Here is a 22,063-nt window from a genome sequence, read left to right as displayed (position 1 = left end):
TTGGAGCAAGAATTGTATGCTAAACGGGACCATCCTGATAGGATTTTTCTTCCTCCTAAAAGGTTTTCTCTATTATTATCCTATAGAGGAAAAGTTTACTAGGAAATTGAATATACCTTCTGTGGATGCTGCCATTTTTTCAATTAACAAAAGTTTAACCTGCCCTGTGGATAATGCCCATGTTTTTTAAGACCCGGCAGAATAAAATTTGGAATCTTTATTGAAAGCCTCCTTTGCTGTTGCAGGATCTGCTATGCAGACAGCAGTAGCAGCCATAGGAGTTTCTCAGTCTTTTAAAGACTGTATGAAGTGAGTGTCCAAGACAGTTCCTTCTAAGGGAAAGTTTGTGGAAGATCTGTCAGATCTGCCCTGCACTTTGTTTCACAGTGGATGCTCTTAGGGACTCCATACAGCAAATGTCACAGTTTGCTCTGATGACAGTGCATATGCGCAGAGTCTTTTGGGTAAAGAGCTGGTCTGCGGGATTACCATGTAAAAGGTTGCTGGCTGGCTTTCCTTTTCATGGAGGATGCCTTTTTGGTGACGATCTGGATAAGTATATCCAAAAGATCTCAGGGGGAAGAGTACGTTGCTACTTGTAAAAGGGAAGCGCAAACGTCCTTCTTTTAAGGTCCCCAGCACTCATACTCCTAGGGCTTCTAATTTCAGATGGTGGCGATGGCATCAGCCATTTGGGTCCGGAACCAAGCCTTCAGGGCAGGGACAGAAGAAGTCCTGGGCCCAGAGATCAGCCAAGTCTTCCTCTAAGCCTACCTTGTGAAGGAGCGACCCCACTTACTTGGGTAGGGGGAAGGTGGTTCTCGAAGGTTTGGGTGGAAACAATCGAGGACAACTGGGTTATCTCCACCATCTCTCAGGGGTACAAAGTGGAATTTTGGGTGTTCCTGTATCCTTGGTTTGTAAGGTCAAGCATACCGACAAATCCCCTATAAAGAAGATCTTTGCTTCTGGCTCTAGAGCAATTAAGGGCCCAAAGGGTAATTACGGAGGTTCTGAAGAATAAAAAGTTCAGGGGTTTTTACTCAAACCTATTCATAATGCCCAAACCAAACAGAGACATGAATCCTATTCTGGATCTCAAAGCTCTGAACCAGTTTCTGATTCTGAATTTGTTCTTTCTGTATGGAGTCAATTCATTCAGTCATGGCCTCTCTACAGGGAGAGGAATTTCTAGCATCCATAGACATCAAGGATGCATATCTTCACGTGCCTATATTCCAGGCTCAAAGGTTTTTATGCTTTGCAGTAGAAAACCATAATTTTCAGTTTGTGGCCCTACCCTTCGGGCTAGCTACGGCTCCAAGAGGGTTCACAAAGATCCAAGCTCCAGTATTGACTGTTGACCAAGGCTCTGAGGAATATCTATAATAGGATAACTGGATGATCTATTACTTATAGATCAATCGGCTTCTGCTCTAAGCCGACATGTCCTCCAAACAGTACAGTTCCTTGAACGTCCGGGTTGGACTTTGAACTTGGCAAAGTCAGCATTTCAGCTGGTCCAGCGTCTGGAATATCTGGAATTACTTGTGGACACAGTACAGGCAAAGGTATTCTTGCCAACAAGGATGGTAACAGACCTGAAGGATCTGGTTCGATCCGCAGTAAGGCTTAGATATCCTTCTGTACGTCTTGGCATGAAGTTATTGGGGAAAATGGTGTCCACATTCGGGGCAATTCGCTATGCTCAATTCAATGCCAGACCCTTACAGAACAACATTCTGTCAGCATGGACTGGAAAGGTTAAGTCTTCAGACTGGTCCATGTCTCTGGTACCAAGAGTACGTCAGAGTCTGAATTGGTGGTTTTTGACCAAAAATCTGGAGAAGGGAAAATCCTTTCCTCCAGTAACTTGGAGTAACAGTAACAGTGGATCCTTTCCTCCTGTAACTGCAGAAGCCAGTCTCCCTGGCTGGGGAGCGATTCTGGAAGAAGCCACTGTCCAAAGGAAATGTCATGGGTATAGAAAGGTCTCCCCATCAACATCCTGGAAAACTGAGCAGTCCGCTTTGAAATATTGGATGCCCAAACGTCGGGGCCATGGTTTATATCAAACATCAAGGAGGTACAAAGAGTCAGTCAGCCCAGAAAGAGGTGGATATCATACTATCCTTGCTAGAGACATTTGTGCTATGCCTGACAGCAGTTTTTTTTTTTTTTTTTTATTGAAAGTTTTTTCACAGTACAATAACCACAATCAAAACAACAGGTAATGAATGAAGGTACAGTCGTGTACAGACAGTCGCGTTATTACACCAATAATAAACCGAGAACAGGTAAATAGCAGTATTCCTGCATGAAGGTGGGGGGGGGGGGGGTGAAAAGTAGGGAACCTGGGGGGGGGGGGGGGGGAGGTAAAGACTACGGAGGTCGGCCATGAGTAATTTGAGGACACCTAGAGTAGAGATAAAATATGCAAATATTTAGATAGTAAAATGGGACCATCAATAGTGCTATAGGTAACATAGGCAGATGGACTGACAATAATAACTGATGTTACATTGAGCCCGTCCTTTGCAGCTTAGCAAGATGACCAGTATGGTACGCTGGCCAATTGTGAAGGTCCAGTTGTTCCTGATTTGTGAGCGTAGTAAGGATAAAAGCATTCCAGCGGGCGGAGAAGCGATTAAAGGAGGCAACACTCCCAACATCCATGGATAATCTTTCATTATAGAGACACAGTAGTAGCGCTTGTTTTATGTGTGTGATTTTCGGGCACAGAGGGGAGGTCCATTTGTTTAGTATGCATTTCCTGGCTATAAGGAGGCAAAGTAAAATCCATTCCTTGTGGGGGAGACCGGTGTCCGGGGGTCTGGAAAGAACTTGCGGGTCCCAATATACCCGAAGAGCAAAAGGAAAGGATCCTTGGGTATGCGGACTTGTGTGACTCCAAAAATGAAAGAGAGAACGTGGTCCCAGAAGTTGGATATAGCCATGCATTGCCAAAAGCGGTGGGCTAGGGTGGGGAGTGGAACTTTGCAGTGTGGGCATGTCGCACCCTGTGGGTTACGAGGATCCGTAGAGAACGGCATATAGGCACGGTGCATAATACGCAACTCAGTTTCCCTCCAAATTTCATTCGGCTGACAGCAGTTTTTATTCCAGGAATAGGGAACTAGCAGGCAGATTTTCAAAGCTGTCAACAGATGTTTCCGGGGGGAATGGTCCTTACATCCTGAGATTTTTCAATCACTCTGCCTATACTGGGGGGGTCCCAGACATAGATCTGTTGGCATCCAGGTTCAACAACAAGTTGAAGAGGTTTTTGTCCAGGACCAGGGATCCACTCGCAGTCAGAGTGGATGCTTTAGTGACTCCTTGGGAGGAGTATTCCCTGATTTATGCCTTTCCGCCGGTACAGCTGAAACTGCATCTGTTGCGCAGGATCCAGCTAGAGAGGAAACCAGTAATCCTGGTAGCTTTGGCATGGCCGAGGAGGGTTTGGTATGCACAAATCCAAAGGTTGGCAGTGACAAGGCCTTGAGCCAATTCACTGCGTCCGGACCTACTCTCTCAAGGTCTGATATTCCTCTCTGCTGTACAGTCTCCAAATTTGACAGCTTGGCTATTGAAGCCTTAATCTTGAAGGAGCGGGGTGTATCTGGCTCTGCAGTTTATACCCTGATAAATGCTAGGAAACCAGTCTCTAGAAACATTTTTTACAGGGTCTGGAAATCCTACATTGCCTGGTGTGAAGCCAGGAAATGGCATCCCCGCAAACATATCATCGGGAGAATTCTAGCTTTCCTTCAAGCAGGGGTAGATATGAAATTAGCCTTGAGCACTATTAAAGGGCAAATTTCAGCCTTAGAACCGATCGCTTCCCATTTGTTGGTTCAGACCTATGTCTGGAAAATGTTAAGTTTGCTTCCACCTGTGAAGCCACCATTATGTCCTTGGGGCTTAAATTTGATGCTGGCAGTTTTACAAAGACAGCCTTTTGAACCTCGGTGGCAGGTTCCCCTGGTTCTTCTGACCAGGAAACTGTTTTTTTGATTGTGACAACTTCAGCCAGAAGGGTATCGGAACCAGAAGCTCTTTCTTGTAAAGGGCCATTCTTGATTTTTACATTTTCACATCAAGATAGGGTGATTCTATGTCCATACCCAGGTTTTTTGCCCAAGGTGGTGTCCGCCTTTAATTTGAATCAGGACATTACACTGCCTTCCTTTTTTCCAGATCCTCAAACAGAGGAGGAAAAGTTATTACATTCTCTGGATGTAGTACGTGCACTTAAGTTTTACTTGGAAAGATCGGCTCAGATTTGTAAGACCGATCTTTTGTTCATACTGCCAGGAGGACCCAGGAAAGGACAGGCAGCATCTAAGTCTCCGATTTCTCATTGGAATTGAGAGTTTATTTTTATCATTTATTGGTTTGTAACTGGTCAATCCAGCAGGAAATATCAGACAACATGATCACGTCTGTATGAAGAAACGCATAAGGGTAACTACGTCACATCCGCTACCTTGGTTGGAACGCACTTCCGGTTTGGTGAAGCGAACGGCGTCCCGGAAGCCGGAACCCCCGCTGTACACCGCTTAGGAGCTGCTGTTCCCTTTTCTATTGCATATTCAATGCTCGTTTTACTCTTATGGAATGTGAGTACCCCTTTTTTAATCTAATTAATGCTTTGGCTTTACTGTACTTCACTATGTGAGGTTTTTCTTTATTATATGGTCCGGAATACCTCCTTATATACCCTGGCTTATTATTGATGTCCCCTGGAGCCCTTACATATATTTATCTGGAGCTGGTCCTGTGGTTATATTACCTTATATTGGAGTCCAGAGTGGAGAGGAGCCCCCATTATACCCCGAGATATACAACACTGTTTACCCCTGTAGGGGTACGGAGTTCCGGTGAGTGTGGGCATAATCATAGGGGAGTCACACTTTACCCCTCACTTGCACCTTATGAAGCGGACCACCCTAGGACCCACTGTGTATCTCTGGGTTAACACCCCTGGAGCACCAATTGTGGACTCTCAATATCTTTATAGTCACGAATATTGCTCATTTGAGCTTACATCACTGGTCACTTTATTACTGCCCCTGGATCACCAGTCATACATTATTAATTATTTATTACTTTGATAACATTTTTTTTTCCACTTGTGTCACTTTATCATGATTATTGGAGCATCCATTCACTCAATTTGCTTATGATTTTTATTTATTTAATGATATTCTTGGATTATTAAATTATTCACTCATCCCCTATTAATACTCTCTGTTATTTGGCTTCCTTTGCCATTTGCTTCACTTGTGCACTTTGTTTATAATTGCACTTTATTTAAGCCTCCGTTTTGGCAAACATGTTTTTGCCAACTATTTATTATCTTCACTTCTTGCACTGAATTTTTTACACTTTTTGCACTTAATTTGCACTTTACCATATTTTTATACCAATGCGCCTTATTTTATTCATTGTAAGAGTTTTATGATCTGCATTTGTTAGCATTTGATTATTTCCTTTTTATTATCATTTTACATACCTGATTCCTCTATACAACAATTTATTTCTTCTAAGCTTGTGTTTCAAGGTCCTATATACTCTACGATCTTACCACTATTTATTTTTATATTCATTTACTCATTTACTACTGGCAGCGCCATCTACCTCACTTTTGTTTATTGCCTTTTGTACATCCCTTAGGGGGTTTACTTTTGAGGTGGGCAGCAGCCTGACTCTGTTTTTTATCCTAAGCGTGGATTTCTACTCCTTCCTTTAGAGGCCTAAATTGACTCTGCCTGATCCAAGATGGCCATTGGAGTCAAATGGGGTGCCAAGTTCCTCACAACTTCCTTACCCTTCTGCTTTGTCGCTTGGGTTGAGTGCTACCTACCGTGGGGAGTACAGACTGCACCTGCCTACAAGCCCACAAAGATCGCATCCCCAGTGACTTGCTGACAGGGGCAAGATCTTTGTTCATGGAAAAAGGCTGAGGAGAGAGCTTACCCCCTCATTAGAGGGAGAATCACCCAAATCTAGTGTCCAAATCATGTAAAAACTAAAAAAGACAAGAAAAATGACATACAGAAATATAATCTATTAGCCTTAAAATAAAATGAGAGAACAACAGAAATAAACATTATTGTTTGGGCAGTATGGTTTATCCTGTTTGTAGGAGCACAGAAGAAACTTCTGCAACTGTTGTGTTTTGAACTGCTCTGGCTAAATAACCATGTTGGGTTTCAAGCTACCTAAGTTAGAGAGGATGCGAGACGGACTCTTTCCCTTTTGCCATTCACCTTTCGAGGGTGTATAACATCTGTGTGAGGAAAAACTTGCCTCTTGAACCTTCCGTAGGTTATATGGACCATTCGGTTCGGATTTTAGGATTCCTGACACCAGGGCATCACCACAATTGCAGTGAGTCTAAACAAAGACATGGCTGCCATAACTAGATTCTCTAAAACCCTTTCCGTAGGTTGTTCTATAAGGCAAGGGCATACCATTTTGCATCTGCATGCAGCTCACAGTGCATGCAATTAAAGGAATATGTCGCATCTCCTTGTGACTAAAATTGTAGATCTTATATGAGATAAAACATATTCACTCTGATCTAAGAAAAATGACAACCGATTGAAGACGGTTTGGAGCCTCAGTGTAGAAAAAGCTCCCCATCCCTGTTGAGTTGCAGTGGCAAGGTTCTTTAATGGTTTGTGAGGTGATAGTGGATTAACTTTACCCACGGTCACAAGCCTACAAGGTGTTGTCAGGAAACATTTGGCCATACCACTGAACACTGGATCAATAACATATTTGTGATATTATCCTCTCTCTGCCTATGTTTAATGTTTTACAACACTATAATAGCTTAATCAACATTCTTATTTGTTGAAATCACCTGTATTCCTTGCGGTGCCATGAGGAGTGCAAAGCTGGAGAGGTGGGTACAGGAGCAGTTGGTGTGTGTGTCATCAGATTGTCCCGTCTCACAGCCTTCTTCTGACCAATTATTCTTTTCAGGGTCCCAGAATACACAGATGTATTTATGTAAGGGCCTTATTGGCTGCAATGGAAAGATGTATACATTTCAGTAACTGGGCAAAGTTATGCAAGCCTCATCACTTCCACCAATAATGATACAGAGCAATTGGTTGCAATGGTCATATAGGAATGATCTGCATGTCTTCATCCCCTGTAGTCTATTCGGATTTTGGATTTTTTGATGGAAGTGGTAAATAGTTATAAAGGCTTAGGTTTTGAAGTACAAAGCTACTATGGAGAGGACCTAATTTAAACAGGTATTGGATAGAAATCAACTAATTGGATTCATATACTAAACCCTGGTTCACATTGCTGCGACTTATGTGACTTTACGTGTGACAAGTCAAAACACATTTATTTCACTTAAGCCAACCTAATTAATGCAACTCAAGTCACAGGGACAAAAAAAAGTTTCTACATTAATTTTCTGTGACTTTGGTGCAACTTGAGTGCCATAGACTGCAATGCTAAATCACAGAAGTCGCAAGGAAATCGCAAGCAAGGAAGATGCACAGCTTTGGGAGCACAGCAGTGGTAACCGAGTCTAACTGATTACTTATTATGGGATAATTTAAAATGAAAATTTTTCCTTTTAAAAACATGATTATTAAGTGGTAATATAATCTCTTTATAAGCATAAACCTGAACTCCAGATAAACAGATATATTCACAGATGAAATACATATATGGGACCGTATTACCTGCCAAAGGATTTGTAATTATGTCTATCTAGTCCTGAGATTTACACAGCGCAATGCTTCCTTTTAGGTCAGGAGATCTGATTTTCCTCTGCTGCAGATTTGTAACACTTGCAGGTATTCTCCCCACCCTGCACTATGTAACTGGACAGTGAAATGTGCTCTCTTCTATGAGCATGTTCTTTGCTACCCCATGTACAATGCAGCACAAATTACTATTTCCCAATGCTGCCCTTCTCTCTCCCAGTGTGAGCTCTGCTGTAATGTAGATTGCAACAGAGATACTAATACTAAATTAAATTCTATTGAAACATAGGGGATTCTATTTAAAAAAACACAGTACTTTTAGCAGCAGGAGGGGAGGGGTGGGGAGCAGATTGAAAGAGACTAGCTGACACGCAGGGAGGGAGGGGGAGAGTGGACAGAGGAGAGACTGTGGGATGACGAAGGCACGTAAACTGACCACGGTATCATGGATCAGCAGCCATGATAAACCTGCTCAGTTTACAGAGAGGAGGGCAGTTCCAGGCAGGATCAACCAGGTATTTTAGATGATACAAAGGGACAAATTACACAGCACAAGCACTGTTCTGTTATTCATGCTTTAACACCTTCCCGCCCCTATAGCAGAATGAAGGCTGGGTGGGGGTCCATTATTCTGACTGGACATCATATGGCGTCCTTCAGAACAAGCAGCTGTGCACGCCCCTAGGGTTGCACAGCGTGGTGATTGGTGGTGCAGTGTGTCACGATAAAGAGCCTATGAGGTAGGCTCTTTACCACGTAATCAGCTGTGTCCAATCACAGCTGATCACAGTGTAAATAGTAAGTGCCAGTTATCAGCATTCCTCTACTCGTGCTGACAGGGCGTGATAAGCAGCTCTTCTGACAGGGGAGGTATGGGCTCATGATCAGTGCATTGATTTTCAGTGCAGCCCAATCAGTGATGCCTGCCAGTGCCCCCCAGTGATGCCCACCTGTGTTCACTATTGGTGCCAATCAGTGCCCATCATTGATGCCAATCAGTGCCCATCAGTGCACCTTTCAGTGCCCATCAGTGATGCCTATCAGTGCCCATCAGTGCTGTATATCAGTGCTGCCTATCAGTGCCCATTTGTGCCACCTCACCAGTTCCAATCAATGCTGCATCATTAGCGCACATCAGTGAAGGAGAAAAATTACTTTTTTTTTTTTTCAATTTTTTTGGTGTTTTTTCTTGTTTAGCAAAAAATTAAGAAAACTCAGTGGTGATTAAATACTACCAAAAGAAAGCTATGTCTGTCTTAAAAAAATTATACAAATTTTGTTTGGGTACAGCATTGCATGACTGCGCAATTGTCATTCAAAGTTTGACGGCGCTGAAAGATGAAAATTGACCTGGGCAAAAAGGGGGTGAAAGTGCCCGGTATTGAAGTGGTTACAGGAACAGGATAATTTTTTTTTTTTTTTTTTTTTTAGGGTTACAAACTCTTAAAGAAGTTAGCTTGTATGTCAAACTTTGAGTATACTCAGGTCAGAGGTATCTGGCTTATAAGATGCACTTGAATTTTTGACTGGAAAAACATCCCAAGTGTCACCTTCTTAGCTCCTAGCTGTCAATCATAGGTAGGGGCTGTCCCTCTTTTGGAACCAAATCCCTACTCAGTTATTGCTCTTTTTTGGTCTTATAAATACTGTAGACCTCCATAAAAATAATGTGTTATACTGCACTAAGCCTATCATTCCACCTCTAAATTATTGTAGTTGTTGTCTTGAAAAACAAGTATAAAAGAAAAATAGTGGTAAAAAAAATAAAATAAAAAAAAAAAAAACACCTGTGGGTTTATGTTTTACATTACTAGAGGTCATTCAAGTCTGAATGCCCAGATAGACAAATGTTTTTTAGCATCAGAGTTCAACAGCTGACTTGACTTTAACCCTGCTCTGTTGTCATTATAGGCTTACCAGTAGACAAGTTATAGCATCTACAAACTATAAGATGTATTTTTGGAATTTTTATTTAGTTATTATATATTATTTATTATTTATTTATTATATTTATTTTTGTTATATTATTATTATTATTATTATTATATTATTATCATTATTATTATTATATTATATTTATTTTTTTCCCTAGTAATGGCTGCGATCAGAGACTTAAAGTGGGACTGCGATATTGCGGATGACAAATCAGACATCTAACTGACACTTTTGGGGACCAATGACATTAATACAATGATCACTACTAATAAATATGCACTGTCACTGTACTAATAACACTGGCAGGGAAGGGGTTAACATCAAGGGTGATCAAAGGGTTAACTTCCTAGGGAGTGCTTGCCAGCTGTGGGGAAGAAGTTAGTACTGTGGGAAGGCAGAGATTGCTGTTCCTACTTAGCAGAAACACAGGATCACTGTCTTCCCTTGTCACAGAAAGGCGATCTGCCTTATATACATAGGTAGATCACCATTCTACCTGTCTCCTGAATGATTGGCGGGTCCCTGCAGACATCTAACAAGAGCATGGTAGGGTTGCGTTGACTCTTTTTATGTTAAAATACTGACCTGCAGATGGGAAAATTTGAAGACAACAGGGGTACTCAGATTTTGACTGTTAGGGTTTGTGATGGTTCCAGTCACCACCTGTGAGTTGATCACCGTCTCGCCATCCCATTCAGGAAGTTGCGGAGTGAGTGATATACTTTCATTTAACGTTTTGTAGGTAGTAAAAATAGCGCCTCCTGAATACAAAAAGAAATTACGTTTCGAAGATAGCAGATAAAATATATAACGCAGTTAAGGAACATGGCTGCTGCCATCTTGGCTTTTGTCTAGAACCCAAATTTTGTAAGGCAGTCACTCTGACATATAACTTTTATTTTGACCCAAGGCTTATGAAATGAGTACACCCCAGATGTACAAGCGCAATATTGATGGGTTGCTGGAGAGTTATTCTCCTCTGTTACAAGCTGATATAGGTCACAAACAGAATAATACAGATGACCACACAAAATAAACATTTTATAACTCTTCTGTATGATTGTTTAGTTGTCTTGTGTTATCTGAGCCAGAACGATACTTTAGTTTGAACAGCGGTTTTTGGTCACCGTATTTTTATTTATTTTTTTTGTTTAAGTTTTATGATTTAAACTGATGTTTAAGTCCCCGTTCACACTGGGGCGACCTGTGAGGCGACCTGGTCGCCTCACAGGTCGCCGTAGGTCGCCTTCCACAGAGAAGCTGCGGACCTGTTCTAATACAAGTCGCTCCGACTTAGAAAAAGGGTCCGGAGCTTCTTTGGGGTGACCCGGAGCGACCGTCATAGACTTCAATGTTATGAAGTCCGTGGCGGCCGCTCCGAGGTCGCGGCGCGCTGCCTCGAAGGTCGCCCCTAGAAGTCGGATCGCCCCAGTGTGAACGGGGCCTTGTACGTAAATGCTTTTGTTTCCTATGTGAAATGTAATACATGGTGCACCCATAACAAAGGATACCAGAGCACTATGGGTGTTTCTCCATTTAAAGAACACTGTCTTTCAATGGATCAGTCTGAGGGAGGGGGAGGAATTTCTGCTCTGACTTATTAAACTGTTACTAAACCCAGAAGCCTGCATTCACTATATCCGGTCTCCCACAGTACACAGAACATGGAAATGCAATAGTTTTAGTAAATATAATACATTTTCTCTTCAGCAGTATAGAACTTGTGATTTCTATCAGTGTCCGGTTAAAGCATGTAGGAGGTGTTTTCATTCTCCGCTGATTGTCCTATGAGGCTGCAGAACCCCTGACTCTCTGTATGGGGGCAGTGCTGATTGGCCCTGTGCTGATCGCATGCACACCAAACTGAGCATGTGCAGCTTGCCCCCAAGCCTCTGTTTTGTCAGGAGATGGATTGGGGACACTGGAAGAAGGGGAGGATCAGAGAAGACAGGATCAAACAGCCTTTTTACACAATGCACAGGACACCTTAGGTTCCAAATTGAGTATAACAAGCATGGTTTACTCCATATACACACTGATTTTACTGTTGTGGGTTTAGTAACACTTTAAAGTGATACTAATGTCTCGTTTTTTTTTTTGTTTAAAAATAATAAACATGGTATACTTACCTCCTCTGTGCAGTTGGTTTTCCACAAAGCAGCCCAGATCCTCCTCTTCTTGGGTCCCTCTTCGGCGCTTCTGGCCCCTCCTCCTTCCGAGTGCCCCCACAGCAAGCAGCTTTCTATGGGGGCACCTGAGCCAAGCCACTGTTATGTGTGTCCAGTCAGACACGGAGCAATAGCTCATCCCCACCCCTTCTCTCTCCTCATTTGCTCACTGACTTTGATTGAGAACATCAGGAGCCAATGGTGCTCTGCTGCTGTCTCAGCCAATCAGGATGGAGAGTCCTGGCCAGCCCAGTCTCTTGAGCAACATCACTGGATCAGAGGAGGTTCAGGTAAGTATTAGGGGGACTGAGGAGGGCTACTGCACACAGAAGGTTTTTATCTTAATGCATAGAATGCGTTAAGATTAAAAGCCTTCTGCCTTTAGAACCACTGTAAGTTGTATACTGTAGTGGAGAAAATGAGGAGCACTGGTTTACTTGGTGTTTTGTGATTTGTGATGGGGGGTGCATAGAGGTTGTTAGGCAGCTTTTTTATTCTAAGGACCATTTTTGGGATAGTCCCTGTGCAATTATGGAAAGAGATTGGAAGATAAAGGTTCCACTTCATAAGTAAAAGTCCAGAATAGGTTTTATTTGTGTTAGATGTTCCAACATGTTTTAGGGGCTACAAGGGTACCCTTTCATCTGGGCTGGAATAATAGAGGATAAAGTCTGGGCTAGGCTAAGGGATCAGTTAATAGTTGCTGAGGACTGTATACAGTGGGTACGGAAAGTATTCAGACCCCCTTAAATTTTTCACTCTTTGTTATATTGCAGCCATTTGCTAAAATCATTTAGGTTCATTCTTCTTCCTCATGAATGTACACATAGCACCCCATACTGACAGAAAAACACAGAATTGTTGACATTGTTGCAGATTTATTAAAAAAGAAAAACTGAAATATCACATGGTCCTAAGTATTCAGACCCTTTGCTGTGACACTCATATATTTAACTCAGGTGCTTTCCATTTCTTCTGATCATCCTTGAGATGGTTCTATACCTTCATTTGAGTCCAGCTGTGTTTGATTATACTGATTGGACTTGATTAGGAAAGCCACACACCTGTCTATATAAGACCTTCCAGATCACAATGCATGTCAGAGCAAATGAGAATCATGAGGTCAAAGGAACTGCCTGAAGAGCTCAGATACAGAATTGTGGCAAGGCACAGATCTGGCCAAGGTTACAAAAAGATTTCTGCTGCACTTAAGGTTCCTAAGAGCACAGTGGCCTCCATAATCCTCAAATTGAAGACGTTTGGGACGACCAGAACCCTTCCTAGAGCTGGCCTTCCGGCCAAACTGAGCTATCGGGGGAGAAGAGCCTTGGTGAGAGAGGTAAAGAAGAACCCAAAGATCACTGTGGCTGAGCTCCAGAGATGCAGTCAGGAGATGGGAGAAAGTTGTAGAAAGTCAACCATCACTGCAGCCCTCCACCAGTCGGGGGTTCATGGCAGAGAGGCCCGACGGAAGCCTCTCCTCAGTGTAAGACACATGAAAGCCCGCATGGAGTTTGCTAAAAAACACCTGAAGGACTCCAAGATGGTGAGAAATAAGATTCTCTGATCTGATGAGACCAAAATAGAACTTTTTGGCCTTAATTCTAAGCGGTATGTGTGGAGAAAACCAGGCACTGCTCATCACCTGTCCAATACAGTCCCAACAGTGAAGCATGGTGGTGGCAGCATCATGCTGTGGGGGTGTTTTTCAGCTGCAGGGACAGGACGACTGGTTGCAATCGAGGGAAAGATCAATGTGGCCAAGTACAGGGATATCCTGGACAAAAACCTTCTCCAGAGTGCTCTGGACCTCAGACTGGGCCGAAGGTTTACCTTCCAACAAGACAATGACCCTAAGCACACAGCTAAAATAACGAAGGAGTGGCTTCACAACAACTCCGTGACTGTTCTTGAATGGGCCAGCCAGAGCCCTGACTTAAACCCAATTGAGCATCTCTGGAGAGACCTAAAAATGGCTGTCCACCAACGTTTACCATCCAACCTGACAGAACTGGAGAGGATCTGCAAGGAGGAATGGCAGAGGATCCCCAAATCCAGGTGTGAAAGACTTGTTGCATCTTTCCCAAAAAGACTCCTGGCTGTATTAGATCAAAAGGGGGCTTCTACTAAATACTGACCAAAGGGTCTGAATACTTAGGACCATGTGATATTTCAGTTTTTCTTTTTTAATAAATCTGCAACAATGTCAACAATTCTGTGTTTTTCTGTCAGTATGGGGTGCTATGTGTACATTCATGAGGAAGAAGAATGAACCTAAATGATTTTAGCAAATGGCTGCAATATAACAAAGAGTGAAAAATGTAAGGGGGTCTGAATACTTTCCGTACCCACTGTATATCATCACTTAGATAACACAAAGAGCTGGAACAGGCAATATACACAGTTCTAAACTCATTAAAGTGTATGTAAACCCTAATAATTTTCTTCTCTTAGTTGTTCCACTTTACCATTAAATTTATCATTGAAACCATTTTGTTATAGCTGTTTAATAAGTGCAAAAATATACCTGTTGGTCCTGTCAGAAATTCAGAGGTGTCCTATGTCTCATATACACTTCTTGTTTTATCTCATGGAGCATAATTAGCCTTCCCAATTCATATCTTAGGGCTACAGATAAATTAGGCTTTACTATCATGTTACACATGCATTGATGTTTGTTTGCCTTTTAAGTGGAACTGCACTGCATCTGAGCACCACAAACCAAAATAGCTATTTAATTTATTTGTATTATTCAAAGCAATCTCCCCCCTCCATCCACGTCTCCATGTTTTATTTTACTGAGAAATCATCTTGAAAAACACCCCTAACATTTCTGGTCATGGCCATCTTGAGTAAGGGGAGATGATTCATGTATCATTTACTTCCTGGAATCCATCTGCCTTTAGCTCAGACATAGACTGAGCTGCGAACCCTCCCTTCTCTCCTGTAGACTCCTGGGATGTATGACATAATTTGCCTAGGCATGGAAATGCAATCCAGATGTCCTGCAGAGCTGACTGGGAGGGAGCCACATCTAGAAGGATCTGTTCCTGGCTACTGTGAGTACAGACCTAAGTCTAGGGGTCTGTTCTGTGAGGGCCATCCCTTCAAGCTAGTAAAGTCAGTTGACGGGTGCCAGCTAAAGGGAATACTGGTTAGTGTCCTGAAGAATCAGAGTTCATTAAGTCTGCTGTCAGAGCAAGCCAAAGACTATATATGGTTTAGCATAGGGTCTGCTATTCAGTTCAACCAAGTGAGGCCAAGTGAAAGTTGTCCTCATCTGTGCATAGTTAAAGTTGGAGTATCCCACTAATCCCTTCTCCTATCCAAGTTCTACCAATAAAATACAAAAAAAGCAAATCCCCTAGACTGGTCATTGTATAACGAGCGGATGAGTGTGCACCTGGGCGTGTGAAAATACCCTAGCATCTGGCTGCAGGATAATCAGACGGAGGCCCAGGGAAATGTATACTCAGCCACCCCTAGGGGGGCAGTGCTATAATGTATTTAAAGATTTTAATTATGTCTCATCTTTCCCTTCTTTCCTCCAGACTGTACATATTAGGTTCATGAAGTCGCTCTCAATATGTTTTATCCCCCAAACCTTTCATCATTTTGTTACCCGTCTCTGGACTTGTTCTATCTTATCAATATCTTTCTGTAAGTGAGGTCTCCAAAACTGGACACAGTATTCTAAATGAGGTCCCACTAAAGATCTACCGTGTATTTAGGGGAATCAAAACCTCCTTCCTCCTGCTGGTGATCCCTCTAGGTATGTCTCCTAGAATTCTATTCACTTTTCACACTGCCTGGTCAAACTGTTTGCTCATTTTGCAATAATCTGAAATAAGTACCCCCCAATTTTTTTCTTCTGTAATGCTGGCTAACACTGTACTCCCAATGTTGTACTCTCTCAATGGATTTGTTTTCCCTAGGTGCAATATTTTAAATTTAGAAACATTAAACCTCAGTTTTCACTACTTTGACCAATCTTCCAGCAATGCCAAATCATGTTCCATGTTACAAAAACCTCCAGGTATATCAACCCTATTACACACCTTTGTGTAATCAGCAAAAATACATATCTTACCCAACAAACCTGTGAATTTTATGATTTTTTTACCTATCTGATGTTCATTTGTGAGGATCTGCACAATTTTTTTGAAAAAATCTTTTTATGATCTGCAAGATGACATTTTTAATCGATTCGCTGTCTGCTAATTCTACTGAGACTGTAAGTTACAGCTATCTCACCACTACTGGATCAGTTATAGAGATCATACTTTCAGTGTTTAGATTGAAGAAGCAGAACATTTATGTTGTATGAAATAGACTACTTGGTGTGTCTAAGAAGCTTAACAAGACAACCGACAATGTCCACAAAAATGCTGTGTGTTGTTGATCCACAATAGGACCCAGGAGATGAATACATTTCTAGCACATTAACAGGTGTTTTTTCTATACTTGTAAGATCTTTAATGGGATATAATCTGGGGAAATGTCCATGTATTGCAGACATGTACTATGTACTGCATTTTTTTTTTGTGCCCTTACATACAATAAAGGTTTTTAGCATAAACTTCAGCTTGAGTTACTGGGTTCTGTAAACAGACTTTTTACAACAGGTGGTAAGGAGAAACGGTAAAACATGCGAAATGTAGCCTGAAGTTCCTAAAACTAACTACTGGCTAGATTTAGAAACATGGGACATCAATATGCAATGTTTCATGTTTATTTACCTAAATATATATATATTTTTTAAATTTTATTTTCAAGTTCTGAGCAAAATAATTAAAAAGGTTATATTACCATCTTACCAATCATTCAGTGTCCACCACCCCTCTCTGCTTATTCCTCTATTGACTTGCCCAATAAATACAATTCAAAATACAATAACATACAAAGCCATCCACAACTCTGCCCCAAGCTACATCACCATTTTCATCTAAAAATAATACCCTCTTTGATCCTCCCAAGACCTCCTGCTCCCTCATCTCTCCTCCAATGCTTGCCTCCAGGATCTCTCCAGAGCCTTTACCATCATCTGGAACTCCCTACCCCAATTTGTGTGGCTTTTTCTAGCTCTGTCAGCCTTTGGGCAATCTCTGAAAATGTATCTCTTCAGGGAAGCCTATCCTCCCTCTAACTAAAAAGCTGCATTTTCACTTGCTTTGAACCCTCTTGTATTGAATTGTATTATAATTGTACCATTTCCTTTATTTAGTAAAGAGCTGCACAAACTGATGGTACTATATAAACTTTGTATAACAATAGTAATCCAGTATAATAATTAAAAAAAAAAAACAATATTTTGGGTCCTTTCAGACGGCCGCTCGGCTGCTTTAGTCCGCTGCGGGACTTTTTTTTTTTCTTTCACGTAGCGGATGACATTTGTGTCAACCGCTCCGTGTGCCCGCATATCATCCCATCCGTTTGCGGATAATATGCGGACATAATGTAAGTATATGGCACTGCGGATGTCAGCGGATGATACCGCTGACATCCGATTTTCCTTCCTTTCCATTTTTTACACTGATGAAAAAATAGGGTTCTGTTCCATTCGAAAAAACGGAACAGAACTGAAAGGAGGAAAATCGGATGTCAGCGGATGGTATTCCGCTGACATCCGCAGTGCCATTCACTTACATTATGTCCGCAAATCATCCGCAAAAAAATAGGATGATTTGCGGACACACGGAGTGGCCGTGTGAAAGGACCCTTTCTCTTTTTATCACCCACTTGCTTCATATTATACTGTATGTACGTAAAAATATTTTTTCTAATTGTATTTTTAAGTGCTAAAAAAACAAAACAAAAAAAAAAAACAATTAATATAATAGCTACTGAGCCATTACATTTTCATATTACCTTTGACTCCAGGCACAAGACTGCAGGGTACCTCCATATTGTTGTCAGCTGAGACCAGGGTGAAGGACTGGACACCGGGACTGCAGCTGTCATGGGAAGTTTTCATGGTAATGTCTAGGGGGGGAAATGGTGTTATGGAAACAAGTTCTCACAGTTTGTAAAAACAGCTTTGCCATAAAGAAAGTACATGTATTCAGCATAATAACATCTCAATATTCTGAACATTTCTTTTATACCAGGTGAATTTATTACCGTATATACTCGAGTATAAGCCGACCCCGAATATAAGCCGAGGCACCTCATTTAACCACAAAAAACTGGGAAAACTTATTGACTTGAGTATAAGCCTAGGGTGGGAAATTCAGCAGCTAGTGGACACAACTGGACCACCACGAGACCCAAAACAGGGGCAGCGGGCATGGTGCAGGGGCTGCGAATATAGTACAGGAGATGCAGGGCTGGGGGCATGGTACAGGAGATGCAGGGCTGCGGGCATGGTACTGGAGATGGTACAGGCATGGTATAGGAGATGGTACAGGAGATGGTACCGGAGATGGTACAGGAGATGGTACAGGTATGGTAAAGGAGGTACAGGCACGGTACAGGCATGGTACAGGCTTGGTACAGGAGATGCAGGGCTGCAGGCATTGTACAGGAGCTGCAGTGCTGAGGGCATGGTACAGGAGAATAGATTAAAAAGAACTCGTTATACTTTGTTCAGAATAATATTCTAGAACGTGTAACGCACAACACCCCGCCAAACGCACTGCACAGTGCATTTTGCGCCCTGATTGGAAAAAAGCTTTGCCCAATCAGGGCGCAGTATAAGCTGGTTGTTGAGGAGCGGGGCCAAGAATACAGCTGCGGCATCCTTAACGATAAGCCATCAGGAAAGGGGGGAACGAACTTGCGCCCACCTCCTGAACCACACCAGGCCACATGCCCTCAATATGGGGGGTGAGTGCTTTGGGCTGATAGGGATAAGGGCCTCATCCCCTCAACCGTGACCAGTAATTGTGGGGGTCTGTGGGTAGGGGACTTATCAGAATCTGAAAGCCGGGATAAAGGTCTGGTATGAATTTTTGGTGGACCCCATGCCGTTTTTTTTTTTTTAGTTTTTGTCTTTATTTTGGCATGCTACTTTTAGCCGGGTGTTGGCAATTGCAACTATGAGTCAATTTAAATGTGAGTTGACTCATTTTTATTCTTTAGAAATTAATTTTTTTTCTGCAGCATGTTCTATATATGCTATAGATGTGCCACTTTACAGGCAGACTATGGGGACCTCCCCAGGTACTATATTTAAAGGAATTTTTAATTTTTATTATGGCACTTTAGGCATCAATAAGATCAGTGCTCCTGGAAAAAACAATTGTTTTTTTAAAAAAATGATTGCATTGATACATGTCCCCCAGGGCAGTACCCGGGCTCTCATACCCCTTTTATGGCCTATTACTTGCATATAAGCCTTCAAAATTGGCACTTTTGATTTCACCTGTTTGGCTCCCATAGACTTCAATGGCTCACTATTCGGGTTAGAACTTTTCCCCTGTTCAGCAGTTCTGCTGTGAATCGAAAAGGGGGTGTTCTGCCCATCTCTACTAGTTGGGCTAGAAACCAAGATTGGAGGACTGTGATGTTATATAAAGGGGGATTTTCAGGAAGTAAACAACAAATTGAACCTCATGATCTTACGCACACACAGGAGCTGCTGTTGCTGATGTATTTCACCTAGACCAGAGGCAGAGACTATTAGGTAAGTATTCCTATGTTCTAATGTTTTATTAATTTAAAGTGTTATTAAACCCAGGACCCTGAATTCACTACATCTGGTCTCCCACAGTACACAGAACATAAAAATGCAATTGTTATAGTAAATATAAACTGCTAATTACCTTTTCTCATCAGCAGTATATAGCAGTCTTATGACTTCTATCAGTGTCTGGTTAAAGCTTGTAGGAGTTTTAATACTGCACTAGTAGTACCATCAGGATGCAGAACACCTGACCCTCTGTCTGGACAGTGCCATTGGCCCTGTTCTGATCACATGCACTCTCCCAAGAAAAAAAAAAAACTCTCTGGCAATACACACCAAACTGAGCATGTGGAGACTGACTCCACAAACTCCGTCTTATCCAGACATGTTTTGGGGACAATGCAAGAAGGGGAGGATCTGTGCATACAAGATCAAAAAGTCTTTTTACGCAATGCAAAGGGAAAAACCCCTAGGTCCCACAGTGAGTATAACAAGCATGCTTTACTGCATATACAGACTGATTTTACTGTTGTGCATTTAGTAACACTTTAGCTTCCTGAGTGTTAATTATAGCTTCTTGAGTTAAACTATAGTTTCTCGAGTGTGTTTCTAAATCCTTGTGACAGACTTATCTCTTTCCTCTTGTTATTATCTCACATGCACAGTGCCAGATACAGTAGCTAGGTCTGTGCTATGGTATGTGTGTAGTGGTCACTTTCCAGCATATTAGTAGGTGAACCTGTTTATTGTAATAGAGTTTATATGCAGCTCCTTTTATTCTAGTTAACCGTGTCCCTTCTGGTCTTAGATTCTATAACTAGTTTTAGCTCAGGGCTCAATAAAGAGCATAGACTAAAGCCAGGTTAGGCATCCGACAGCCGCTTCTAGTAGTCAGATTTCTGGTTGCATGACGGGTTAGAAACTAGTAGGGACTAAGATGCAGAATAGATAGGGTGACTGAGTTCCAGTGCCACACCAAAGTTTCTGTGAGAAGCTGCATTCCTGGTTGGTTAATGGCTGGAAGATCTCCCCCCTATCACCGCAAATCTTGTCTTCAGGTCTCCAACACAAATGCTTCAAGACTTCAAGACAAATGCTGCATTGTGATTATCCTCAGGGGCCCCTACAACTGGACTTTACTGCAGCATTCATGTGGAGATATACCTATTAATAATTATATACACCCTGGTATTTGTGCACAATACCGCCAGGACTCCTATTGGGCCCTTTGCTGATAATACCTATTTTTACATTAGAGGAATGTACTGTGTAGCACCCTCCTAGGTAGGTGCTTGTGAGAAAGTATAGTTTTGAGCTCTGTCTGCTTACCAGATGGGCTGCAGGTAAATCTATATTTCTTTCTGCCTACCAGAGAGCAGGATCTGTTGATAAGGTCTGCTCGCTGTGCTCAGTATGCGATTCATTCAGTCTAGAGAGTGTTTCACAATGGTCCAATAGGGAGGCATGTTGGCCAATCGGAGGAAACCTGACAAATGGGTGCATAGGCTTTTGATACAGTCCTGGTGATTGGCGGAGGGCAGGTCGCCTCGGTGCATTCTGGGATACTGTATAAAAGCCAGGAGCACATGTGCTGTGGGGCCTTTGGCTTGGGGGCAGAGTCCCGGAGGAAGGGGGCTGCCTCCTCCTCTGTAAAGGTGGCATGCGGTCGCAGGAGGTCATCCTGAGGGCCAGAGGAGTGGTCAAGAGGAGCTGAACCCAGAGGTCCAGGAAGGCTGACTGAGAGGGGAGACACTGGAGACCCTGGGACTACAGTATCATGAGTACAGGGACTTGTGTCAAAGGGGCCTGACTTGAGGGGGGCCACCCCTGCATGTGGAATAGTAAGTGGATGGGTGTCAGCAGGCCACGAGAAAGAGGATGCTAGGGAGAGTGTCCTGAAGATAATTGTCTCTTCACCAAGTTGTCTTGGGAGAAGGGACTCAATTCAAATTCATCCATAGTGGCAGGGTGAATCAACAGCCTGGTTGTACCAGAAGATAGGAGTCCTCAACATTGTGGATAGTTAAATGGAGTATCCCACTATTTGCTTCTCCTATCCCGATTTTACAATAAAATACAAAAACAACCAAATACCCCTGGACTGATTATTGGAGCGAGCTGAAGAGGAAAATAAGGAATTTTATCTGTCATGACTGTATGCTGGTAATTCAGGGGGACCTGTACAGTGAATATCTGGCAGTCCTTTACGAGGGCATTGCTACAACTCTTCTTGTATAAAGCTTGTATTATTTTTATACTGGTATGCATCTATATGCTTATGGTTAACTATTTCAGGTCTGCCCTATAGCAATTTTACTGCTACAGGGTGGCAGCTGTGCGCCAGATTACTTATATATATACAGTATATATATATATGTAATCCAGCTCTTTCAGGTAGAATGCGCCCCGCCGACAGCTTGCTCCCACTGTGGACACACACAGTGGGAGCCCAGTGAAGGGAATGGCAGACTTGATGTCTGCTGGCACCCGTCGATCATCTAACAGAGTGGTCGTCCAGACAGAAGGGAAGGCATTGATCCTGTGTTTCTGAAAAAGCAGGGACATGGATCCATATCTTCCCCTAGTAAAAGCAC

The 22,063-nt window shown here is 42.4% G+C and overlaps 1 protein-coding gene across 1 annotated transcript in view; it reads right to left on the bottom strand.

Moving 5' to 3' along the window:
• The window catches only part of LOC309552799 (adhesion G protein-coupled receptor E3-like), a gene marked incomplete at its 5' end in the record, with an annotated part of 123,887 nt that overhangs the window by 43,138 nt on the left and 58,686 nt on the right, over positions 1–22,063 (bottom strand). The window contains 3 exons of the mRNA XM_082253713.1: positions 6,875–7,039; positions 10,263–10,438; positions 17,714–17,827. Coding sequence (XP_082109839.1) covers positions 6,875–7,039; positions 10,263–10,438; positions 17,714–17,827 — 455 coding nt within the window. The remainder of the gene's footprint in view (positions 1–6,874; positions 7,040–10,262; positions 10,439–17,713; positions 17,828–22,063) is intronic.

The sequence above is a fragment of the Pelophylax lessonae genome (assembly GCF_965119305.1).
Source record: "Pelophylax lessonae genome assembly, chromosome: 4".
Classification (NCBI taxonomy): Eukaryota; Metazoa; Chordata; class Amphibia; order Anura; family Ranidae; genus Pelophylax; species Pelophylax lessonae.
The sequence above is the reverse complement of the archived record's forward strand: the minus strand, read 5'-3'. Positions and strand labels throughout refer to the sequence as shown.